The 12,162-nt window shown below is 41.1% G+C and overlaps 1 protein-coding gene across 1 annotated transcript; it reads left to right on the top strand.

Annotated features, from left to right (window-relative positions):
- The first annotated feature begins 501 nt into the window (after positions 1 to 501).
- On the top strand, positions 502 to 7,285 carry mbip (MAP3K12 binding inhibitory protein 1). Its single transcript, XM_079286305.1, has 9 exons — positions 502 to 638; positions 2,131 to 2,247; positions 2,638 to 2,847; positions 3,415 to 3,511; positions 3,877 to 3,942; positions 4,361 to 4,507; positions 4,717 to 4,814; positions 6,847 to 6,885; positions 6,978 to 7,285. Exons 1-9 carry the CDS (start codon positions 519 to 521, stop codon positions 7,083 to 7,085), a joined length of 1,002 nt encoding a protein of 333 aa, XP_079142431.1. The 5' UTR covers positions 502 to 518; the 3' UTR covers positions 7,086 to 7,285.
- Positions 7,286 to 12,162: the final 4,877 nt, after the last annotated feature.

The raw sequence follows: 12,162 nt of genomic DNA, 5'->3' as shown, positions 1-12,162 counted from the left end.
TTGCTGTTAGTGTTAGTGTTAGTGCTCAAGTGTGAAGTATTTTAACACTTCAACTTCTCCCTACGGATATTCTGTCTGCAGGCTTGCATCAGTATCTTTCTATCTATAGTACAGCATTAAATAACGGTGACATATTTTACACGAAATAAGTAAAAAATAAAGATGTTAAAAGTGAGCATTCCTATTAACAATTGTAAAGAAACATTTGCAGATAAAGCCAATTATAGAAACAAATAAATAAATAAAGATTAAAAGATTAAGACCCACGCCGAAGAGTCAAATATAATGTAATGAATTACTATTAAACCGCATTATATGAAACTAAATCTCAAGTAATAAGTGGTATACACTCTATTCAATTCTGAACAGCTGCCCACACATCAGCGGTTGTTAGTGCACGCATGCGTGTGAGCGCGCGCGCGTGCAGCCTCTCCTGCGCTCACGCGGTCTCACTTCAACCAATCAGCGGGCAGTATTGTGCAGCCCGGTACAAGAGCTTCTCTGGCCGTTGGACTGCAATGGCGGAGACAATGAAGCTGAGTAGAAACCACGCTCCTCCTAATGAATCCAGAAAATTGTCTAGCTACAGGGACTGCATGTGTGCGATATTGACGCTGTTGTCAGACTTCGGGAAAGAGGTTGGTTGACATCGTTTGAGCCCGAAGTAGCACCGAGAGACGTTTCTTTCCGTTCGTGTAGTTAATGAGCTAGCTACATGCTAATGTTTTTAGCATCCCAGTGTAGCGGCACTGCTTAGGTGGTGAACAGTCATTTTGAGCGACTGCTCATAGCGGGTTTAAGACATAGATGAGCGCACCAATTTAAGAAAGATCACTTCAACTCTATTATCATTGTCACATACGTAGCTTTTCCCTTCTCATCCCCGCAACCCGTATTCAACATGTGAGCTATATAAATTATTTTCATGTGGTTTGTACATCTGGTGGAATTAATCAGTACATATGTGATCTATATTCCAGTTCTTTCCCGTTTAATCAAGAATAACAATAGGAACACAGCAAATGTATGTTTTCAAATTGTTTTGTCTGACCAAACTGTCCACAACCCAAATGTATTAAATTTAAAATGATATAGCAGAAATAACATACAACTTAATACTGCACATTGAAAAAGCTTGTACCAGTATTTAACCCTAATTCTAATGGATTAACAAAATAGCTGCTGGTTTATTATCAGCTCGACTCATCAACTAAGAAATCTAGGTGTAGTTATGGATTCAGACCTCAACCTGAACAGCCATATCAAGACAATTACAAAATCAGCCTACTATCACCTGAAGAATATATCAAGGATTAGAGGACTTATGTCTCAACAGGATTTGGAAAAACTTGTCCACGCATTTATCTTCAGCAGACTGGACTACTGTAACGGTGTGTTTACAGGTCTCTGTAAAAGGTCCGTCAGAACGCTGCAGCTCGAGTCCTCACTAAGACCAGGAGGGTGGATCACATCACTCCAGTTCTGAGGTCTTTGCACTGGCTTCCTGTCCAACAAAGAATTTACTTTAAAATCCTGCTGTTGGTTTACAAAGCACTGAATGGTTTAGGGCCAAAATACATCTGTGATCTGCTGCTACCTTATGAGCCATCCCGACCCCTCAGGTCGTCTGGGACCGGTCTACTTTCTGTTCCCAGAGTCAGAACTAAACATGGAGAAGCAGCGTTCAGTTTTTCTGCTCCACATATCTGGAACAAAGTCCCAGAAAGCTGCAGGTCTGCTGAGACCCTCAGCTCCTTTAAATCAAGATTGAAGACCTTTCTGTTTGCTGCTGCCTTTAATTGAACCACATTCAATTAATATATTAATCAATTTCCTGCATTTCTGCATTTTACTACTGTTTTATTTCTTAGTTAAAAAAAAAAAAATGTTTTAATGCAATGAATGTTCTTAATTGTTTTTAATTCTCGTTTTCTTTTGCCTTATGTTTTGATGCTTTTAATGGTTTTATGTGACGCACTTTGAATTACCTTGTTGAAATGTGCTATACAAATAAACTTGCCTTGCCTTAAGTAACCTATAATTATGTTCAACACTGAATCTGCTTTACACTATTGTCTCGGGCAGTGTAGCCTTAATTTGTGTGTTTGTGTATGTGTTTTTTAAATCAAGCTCAAATTAAGTGACGCTGCTCTGAGAGTAGAAGTCAGCATCGATGCTGTGGATCTACCGTCATCTCCAGATGCTCATGTGTACAACTGTTTGCAGGAGCATGTCACTCAATTACAGGTAAAGTGGCAACATTGTGATAATTGCATGATTTCACCGTGGTAACACTAAAAGGTTTTGCTGAATTACTTTTGAATTGATGACCAATACATCACCTGTAGAATATATCAAGGATTAGAGGACTTATGTCTCAACAGGATTTGGAAAAACTTGTCCACGCATTTATCTTCAGCAGACTGGACTACTGTAACGGTGCGTTTACAGGTCTCTGTAAAAAGTCCGTCAGAAAGCTGCAGCTGATTCAGAACGCTGCAGCTCGAGTCCTTCATTATTTATGAAGGCACAAGTCTTTTTTAAAAATGTATCACCATGTAATGCTTGTTCGTAGGGTATTTCATTTCATTTTGTGCTTTGATGTAATATTTTTTTCTGCCCCAACTGTTAAAATAGGCCGTATCAGAAAGCTTAAAGACACTGGTGGAGGCTCACCGCGATACATTATCTGCAAAAGACAACACATCGGTTGACGCTGTCACCTCATCGTCACTCAAAGAGCAGTCGACTGCGCCGCCTCAGCACCGTCCTCCAAGCCCAGAGGATGCAGAGAGCAAGACGGCGGCCGATGATGTCATGGTTCAGATCAGAGCCAGGAAGTCAGAAGTTAGTCTCCGTCAGCAGATCTGTCAGCTGTTCTGGCAGTGACATGTTTAGTGCCCTCTCTTCGGCTCTGTCAAGCAAATGAATAATCATAAGTAATTGCTTGACGTGCCGCAGTGAAGCAAATGTTTGATGGAGATCTGATAAGCCGAATTCAGCAGAGAATAAGGGGTCCTTCAGTGCTGTGGTTGGGTAGAGCAGACCACATTGCTGGAGGGCTTTGAGAGAGGGCCAGGTCCTTGATGGATTATGAAGTGGATGCTCATTACTCTGAGATTGCATGTGGATGAAGGACAAGAGGCCCCATTCTGTTGTGCATTTATTTTGGTAGCCAAGCAAACAGTATTCATATTCTATCATGTGATGATGGCAAGCAGTTCAACTTTTTTGGCTACCTGGAGTAATTCCCCACTACATTTCTCCATTTCATGTAATGTAAATTACCGTTTGCCCCGGATCATTACACTTACCGAGGCAAACAAAAAACCTCATTGCATTCTTGACACCTATCAATAGCGCATCCATCCTTTGCATCTCATTATCTGTGTTGTCTCTCCTTTGTAACACCAGATTGAGCGAAGAATATCTGCATTTATGGAACGCAAGCAAATGGAGATCAATGAAAACAACGTACGCGAATTTTGCAACGTGATCGACTGCAATCAGGGTGAGAATTGGAAAGAGGTTGGTGGTGGTGGGGGGTGGGGTGGAGAGGGAGCCTGCACACAGATTGCCAATGTTTGGGAGAGAGCTGATTTCCACAGGCGAGAGGTCAGGCTGAACCGCTCCAAGAGTGGGGCTGAAGTAGCTAACGCACTCGGCCTTAAAACACAACCAGCTAAGTCCAGAAAAACACGATACAGACGTGGTTTTTTAATTCAAAGCCTGTTTGAGAGACCAGTTATAGGAATCAGGACACACTGATGGTAACACAAATGTAAGCAATGTATATAAAATGTTTATCACTTCTGTTTACATTTTTATTGACATTCATTCTAAAAATATTTTTTGATTACATTTTCTCTTCTGTAGAAAACAGCTGTGCCAGAACAGAGGCTGTTTTCACTCCATATCCAGGTTTTAAAAGCCACGTGAAAGGTAAACAAAAATAAATTCGCCACAAATGTCAACGTGACAGTTCCTAACAGCTTTATTTTTTACAAACCGTCACCAGAACTTGAAATTTCACACATTGTTTTGAAATAGTCATAGGTCCATAATCCGTACAATCTTGTAAAAAGGGGACTTGACAAATAATAAATGTTTATTTTTGGTTTGATACATATAATTAAGTTTGTCACTCTACAGTACCTTACATGTATTCTGACAATGTGTTTTTGAGTCCGCTTGATGCAAGAACTCAAACATATTTAATATTTAAAGCACCAACAGATTTATCAAAATAATCTAAACTGCTAACAAATCTGCGTGCTTTGTACATGGCCACCGCACTGTTAACTCGTCTCTGGTTAACATTATTAATTCTGTTCGTGTGTTGTGTTCCTTGACCGGCTAGTTACACGGGTTGTAAACACTTACGGGCCCCAGACACGTAGTGGGGGAGGCCAAGGAGAGGCTGGGTTGCCGATGGCCAGAGACTGTGGAAATGCAGCCATCGAAGAACGACTTCACAACATTGAGACTCACCTGAAACTCCCAACAGGTCAGAGAAGGACAAACACGCACTGTGTCTCACTGTGTGTTATGTTTTAAGTGTCACATATTACAGATACTCTTTAAAGTGGTTTTTTTGACCCTGCCTCTCTTTTACACGTCGACATTCCTTACTTGTATTCCTCTACTACACATGTTGATTTTGCCATGTGAAATGATCAATATTCAACCCCTTTTCAACAAGTGTTTATTCTTCAGCTGGCCCAGTCCCATTGAGCATCTACCAGAGACTGAAGAAGCTGGAGGATCGTATCTTGGAGTTAGAGGGACTCTCACCAGAGTACTTTCAGTCCACGGTGAGTCTTGGCTTTGAAATGGACACAGGATAATTATCAGTCAGCGTTCATACGAAGGCCTTTTGTGCTAGTGGGCTATTTATGATTTTCTGTTTGACTTGTTTAGCACACATAATCAAGTTACTGGAAGTCACAGGTATACTCTTCTTCTACATACATTGGAACTCTGGAGCTCTGATTATTTTGGCAGCCAGACTTTTAACAGTCAATAGACCTCTTACATTACATTGATGGCAGACACATGCTCAATGAACGTGTGTAAAACGTGGTCAGATTAAATCACTCCACAGTGCATTGACTAGATAGTTAATTGATTCCTGCTCTTTGAAGTTTTAGAGGTATATCTTCCCAGTCCGTTACACATTTATAAGGATTTAACATAACTTATTATTATCTTTAATATCGTGTGTATTGCAGAACTACCTGTACTGCCATACAGCGGTCATATTCTTGAGTTCTACACAATATATGTAGAATGCTCTGATAAAAACTCCATAGTTACTGCCGGGCGATTTGAAGAAAATTAAATAACTCCATATCAACTTTGATGTTATGGTTGCCCACTGGTGCTTTCACAAAATATTTACACCATGAGTTTCTTGATAAAATATCATCAGTATTGTGGATACAGTAACTAAGTGGGAAAAGACAAATAATTCAACAGCTACAACAGACTGAGTTCAGAAAGTGTAAAGAAAAGTGAAATGCAGCCTTTAAAACCAGGAAAAGACAAAACGAATGGTTAAAACAAATCAACACGGTACCTGTACGTTTGTTACTTTGCGAGAACCACAGAATTTTGCATTCAGAATTCATCCATTTCACACACTGTCAGTCACTTTGGCATTTAATGTGTAGGATGCCTGAATTAGCATGTAGAATATTGGTCTGCTGTCGGCAAAATCATTTCAAAATGAAATCTACTCACCGAGGAGTTTGTCGCTGATGCTAATGGAGTTTCCTCTTATATGCCCCGATACTTCACGTTTCCCTCCTCGAGTTACACTTAAGCTGATTTGAATCAAAAATGCAACGCTCGCGGTTAGATTTAGCCCAACTTTTAGGTCAGTGCAGAAAGCTCACTCGAGAAATTACTTATTTTTACTACACCGTGGTTTTTAGGAAAGCACAGACTCAAAACATGGCAGAAAGTAATACAGCAGACTTCATATACAACCCGACAGACTCTTAATTTCCTATCTTGACGATGTCTGTCCAGCGTGTGTTTAGTTATGTGAGTAAGTGCTTTAAGATGCTGCATGTCTCTTCACACTGGTGTCTCTCAGCACAGCATGCTGCTTCTGTGAGGATGCTGCTCTCCATCTGCTTTTGACTCACTGTATGCTTGTGTGAGCAGAGCAAGAGATGTCGAGTGTCTTTGAATAAACTGATGGAGTCTTTTATATTCGGAGTGCCACTTTTTTTTTTTTTGCCAATTTCTGAAAATACTGTAGTTTGGTGTTTGCTGAAGAGCTGTACACAATTTGCCCAATATTTCAGGATCATCAATTTAACACTGAACAGTTAAGGAAGCTCCTCGACACTTTTTGCAACAAATTAAAAATAAACAATTTCACAAGGTTTTAAAGTTGAAAGTAAAACCACATTTCTTAGAGCAGGTCTTGTAACCGAGGCATCCCCTGTTCAATTCGGACAGAAGACAAATGGGAGATGATGTACCCATGCTATTTCAATTCCCGTGTTAAATATCTCCAACTATTGTCAAAATAGCCAACACAAGCAGATTAACATTAAAAATAACCTCACAATTGAATGCGTACATAATGTATACGCTGTCTGCTTGTGAAAGTTCACCTCTTTGTATTTCATGAAGTGGATATTAGGAAATTCCAAACCCACATTGTTTTTTAAAAAACGTCTTTCCATTGCATTGTGTCTCCGTCTCCTTTCAGTCCTTGAGGCAAAGTAAGAACGGGAACAGACCAGTACCTCAGTACGCTTCTCAAAGCTCGAGACAGTTTAGACATTTCACTCATTAAAATGGTCTAACGTGTACTTGTGTTTTTCGTAGGGTCACCTCCACAAACGACAAAAGACATCCCCTGCTCAGGTTAGTAGCTGCTTTGTTTCCTTCCACTGAACATTGTACGTCGAGACCTTTCTTCGATCGATTGATCAGTTTTTACTCACTTTGTCCTCCAGGCCTGTAGTCTTACTGAGCTGGACGAGAAGATCAGTGCAGTGAAAGCAGCGCTACTGAAGAGGGTGAATGAATTCGGGCCGGTATACGGAACAGAGTGTCCGCTGTAACAGCCCCACAAACACTCCAAACACACTGTTTTTATTAATGCATTGTTGGTTTCTTTTTCTGTTCCTGACTTCTTCATGAGTACCGTTCTCACAGTATGCAATCAAAAACACAAACATTTAATATGAGCTTCATTTCATGGGCAAAACAATGTATTGCTCAAAGTAGCTTTGCAGTTAACTGAGATGTATTTCTTACTTTAAATAAAGATGTTTTTTCCTTTGAAAACTGGACTTGTAACTTAATCATGAGCCTAAAGCTACTATGAGGAACTTTCTTGCTGCACACGTTGAAGGATCGAAGTTTCCTCAAGAAAAAGAGTTGTGTTTGAGTTGAGTTTGGCGCTCCCTGTGAACAAAAGTGAGTGTTTCCAAGAACCAGATTCCCTTTGGAAAACCTCGTTTTACTACAAAAGTTCTAGTACGTCATTAAAAGGTTGTATAGTTTACAAGAAAAAGTCAAAGTATAGTATCGTATGAATAAATCACGTGGAAAAATGTCATAGTATAGCATCTACAGCTAACGTGGCCAAGACCAGAGAGATGGTGGTCAACTTCAGGAGGAAGACCACGGCTCCACTAAGAGTTCTGGGAGAGGATGTGGACATGGTGGAGGAGTACAAGTGCCTGGGTGTCTCATCGACAACAGACTGAACTGGAAGACCAGCATCAACGCCGTGTACAAGAAGGGGATGAGTCGACTCTTTTTCTTGAGGAAACTTCGATCCTTCAACGTGTGCAGCAAGATGCTGGAGATGTTCTACCAGTCTGTTGTGGCCAGTGCACTTTACGTCACCGTAGTCTGCTGGGGGAGCAGCACTGGAGCCGGAGACACCAACAGACTTAAACTAGTTAAGAAGGCCGGCTCCATCATTGGCTGCAAACAAGACAATCTGGAAGAGGTGGTGGAGAGGAGGACACTGAAGAAACTATTATCCATACTGGATAACCCGGACCACCCTCTCCACCGCCTCCTGCAGGGACAGCGGAGCACTTTCTCCAACAGACTGATCCAGCTCCGCTGTCACAAGGAAAGACACAGGAGAACATAGTATCGTGTCAAAAAATACATAGTATAGCATGTCGAAAAAAACTACAAGAAGTCACAGTATATTTTGTCATAAGAACTGATAGTATGTTTAACAATGTCAAATCAATGCTAGAGCTGTTAGCTAAAGTTAGCAATTTCAATGGACTGCCATTTAATGTGGAAGTTGTATGTGTACACTAGCAACTTAAATTGTCACTCAGTAATCAAAACTCTGATCTAGTCATTCATATATTTGGAGAAAATAGGTCTACAAGTATTGTTTTTTTAAAATGATTAATATACCAGTTTCTTCCAAAGCCCATGGTGACGTTTGACCAACAGTCCAACTCTTTGCTTAAATTAGAACTTCAACAATTGATGAATTATAAATAGTTGCAGATTCATTTTCTGACAATTGTTTCAGTTCTAACAGATGATACAGTAATCTCAACTTCACATTAAAATGAAGTCAACAAATCGGATATAAAATGCATTTAACATTGTCGTCTTTGATCTCTCATGCTGGTAGTGTGTGTGTGTGTGTTCATGTACAGTACGTGTGTTTGTAATTGAGATGAACCTCAGAGCACCTGATTTATCTGCCTGACTGCTGTGTGACGATAATGGTTGTCATTATAACAAATGACCTGATTACTGCAACTCTGTTTGGAAAACATATTGGAGACCCAACAAACCAGCATTAAATGGGCCGCTGCTGCGCTTGACGCTGTGACATGTTGATAAAAGGTTTTCGCATGAAGCTTCTACTGAGGCAACGCTCGTGATGTTTCTCTTTTGACTTTCTGTGAGTGAACCAGGGCTCCGCTCTGTACATGGAGCCATCAGAGCAATAGGTCCTGAAGCACAAACCTGTCAAAGGCTGCTGACATGATGACAGTGAGCTGGATCACGGCCGTGATGTTTTATGGTTAACCCTAAACATTAACTTATTGTCACGAACAAATGTCTCTTTCACAATAAAAAAAAATGTTGACATAAATATGATTTTAGATTACAACATGCAGGTTATTGAGAAATTATAATGATCTGCTGATGTAATTATCACAACTTAATTGTTGCCTCTACCTAAACTAAAAATAGCTTGAGAAACTGAGCAAGAAGAAATGAACTTAAAGATTCTGACTGTTAACGGAGCCGGAACATTTCATTTGACATCAAATCATTTGTCATTTGAACATGACAACTTAATGAACTGTTAACTGCAGAACTCACTATGACGAAAATCATAAAAAAGGAAATATTAAGGTACAGTACGAGTACCAATAGCAGTAATAGCAAACTTTAGTACGATACTTGAATAAATGTACTTGCTTACCACAGCTGTCTGTCTGAGCAAAGTTTAAAAGAGGAAAGTCGCAACTTCCTCAATGCCAGAAACATATAAACTGATTTATTTCAAAATATATAAATGATGTTTTCTGCAACAGGTGTGACAAAACAGAAACAGGGAAAAAGCAACTTTCTCACATCTTTGGAAGTTACTGTAACTCCCCTTCCTTTTCTTTGCAGTTGCTCTTTGTGTGTCGCGTCAAGATTTATTTCAGCGTTGATTGATGGAGTGACCTGAATACAATAGAAGACGTTGCATTGTGCTTTTTTTTCGGAAGATATTTCATTCTCAGCACGGAAATGGTATTTTTTTTTCCACCCCTTCTTTCAGGTGTACTTTGCTTGTTCAGCTCTGTCTCTTGCTCATAGACTGGAACCTTCTGGGCAACAAGGGGCCACAATGTGCTGAGAAGGGGAGCACTTGAGCTGCAGCGCTGTGGATGGACGTTGAGGGGGGTTGCTCATTGTTCCCCGGGAGCTTTTGTCTCAGACACAGTCCCCTTATGAGGGTTAATGAGGACAAATTGGCCTGAGTGGAACAAATGAATTATGGAGTTGGACAAAAGCTTGTATTTTGTGGGCTGCGTTTGCTGGGATCCACCCATCATCTGCCCATTGAGCCGAGCACACTGACTAGCGTCTGCTTGAAGTGGCTCACTAAATATCTCATTATCTGTATCCATGTTTTATTGCATGAGCACATTATGCATGCAGCTTCCTACAGTGAATTTAACGAAAATATAAAGTTTAGATCACAACAATGCAGTTGGTAATCACTGAAATGACCTGGCGTATTCCCAACAGTTCATGCAAAGAAAATAAAGTCAATATGTCAACATTAGTGTCAGTGGTTAGTGCTCTGAGGTTGGGTGGGAATAGTGTACCCTTTCAAATGAACAAAGAGCCACTTCCTCATTGACTCTGTGTAATTCCTGCCTGTCAATCAGTCCCCCCTCTGCCCGGTTTCTTGTAATGTCCTTGGGAACCTCGGTAAAAAGACACAGAGGTGTTCCTTGTCTTCTATGGGTCCGGTCGTATTTTTTTGGTGAGGTCGATGGAGAGGATTCATATCCATTCATATCTCACAAACTCTTAATGGGCTCCAAGCCCCTTGCAAAAGAAAGCTCTTTCCTGTGACTAGTCAGCTCCGGTCTTTATTCATCTGTGGCTCCGTGTCAAAAAAGACTGTTGCTCGTTTGTGCCCCGAACAATGACGAACAAGGCTAAATCTCTAGCTGGGAACAAAAGACGGAAAACAGGCTTTTCACTCTGCAGAACATTAGATTCTGACACATTTTGCCATGGCAGTTTTTTCCCCCATCCTGAGTGCCGAGTGTGGCTCTGGTCTTTTAAAGAGACCACCTGTTGGCAACAAGCCTGTTCTTCATTACAGACAGGCCTATTATCACAGGATGAGGAGCGCCACAGGCTAACTTTTAAAAGTTAACCCTGCTGCAGTTTCCAAAACTGGCTCGATTTGAAAACATAGATTACGCGTTGCCACTGGAAAAAATCAATTTCTGCTCGCAAATTTGTATCTTGTTTTTGAATTCGGGCTTTTGTCGGCGTAAGAGGGAGGTACTTCATTCATGCCCTTGTCAGTTACAAATGTCACAAACAAAGGGACTCGAATGTAGGCAGCTTGAACGTTCTGCAACTACAAATTTGGAGCCAAATTCATATGCATTGAAAGGAGAAAGCCCAAATGTACTTACTGTAAAGTTGTTGATGGTGGTCTCATTTTATTTCACGCAAATATTTTTGTTCTTCTTTTGAAAGCAGATTTGAGCAATTTCCAACCGCCAAAACATTAACATAACTGCAGCATGGTAATGATTCGTGTAAAGTGAAAGTAGTGTAGGGGCAATATGAAGCAATCAAGTGCTCTGGCTTTGAATTGGACGTGATAAACACAGGCTGAAAGAAACCGGAGCGTTTGCTTTATTTTTTGGTCAGATTGTGTGGCGATTTTAAAGGTAATGTTAAATTATTTGTAGATTTCATAGCTCTAAAAACCCATGTTTATAGCACCAAAATTTAAAAAGAAGTTACATTTTTCATGAATAATCTTTGCCCGGGATTGGATCGTAGAAACAAAAACCTGCACATCCCGCCGGGTGTTTTACAATAGCTGGCCTCAGGACAGAGGGGCACGTTTTTATTCCCCATAAGACGGCATTAGTACAGCAAAATACCTCCGTCATACTCATGCCATCACTGTCGGAGTACGCCCGATGCAGTCACACTTGTTTCATGTTCACAAACACCCAGAGGGGGTTGCATGCACCTGTGACCCTCCCCCACAAAGCCAACAGAACAATAGAGGATCCCCCTGCAGCCCACAGGCTTCAACGAGAGGCAGTCAGCTGCTCTCTGTGGCCCTGCTGCACGGTCCCCAGGCTCTCTCCAGTTAAATGTGCCTGTGATATTGCCAGGAGGGAGCAGCGGGAGTTGAATTCAGGCAATTACAATCAAGTCAGGGCATAGTTAGTGCGTGGGCCCTGGCAGCACCTGAGCTGGATGCTGATGAGACACTTAGCCCCAAACCCTCATGCATTGGCCCAAGCGCTGCGTAGAACAAGACCCCCTCCCCCACTTCCCTCTCTCTTCCCACAGCAGCAGACCCCCTACTGGACACTTCCACTTCCCTTCACCTCATTTAGGCCTCTAGAGCTCTTTCACTCTCTCTCTCTGGCCCTC

Source organism: Melanostigma gelatinosum (genome assembly GCF_949748355.1).
Source record: "Melanostigma gelatinosum genome assembly, chromosome: 16".
Taxonomy (NCBI): Eukaryota; Metazoa; Chordata; class Actinopteri; order Perciformes; family Zoarcidae; genus Melanostigma; species Melanostigma gelatinosum.
The sequence above is the reverse complement of the archived record's forward strand: the minus strand, read 5'-3'. Positions and strand labels throughout refer to the sequence as shown.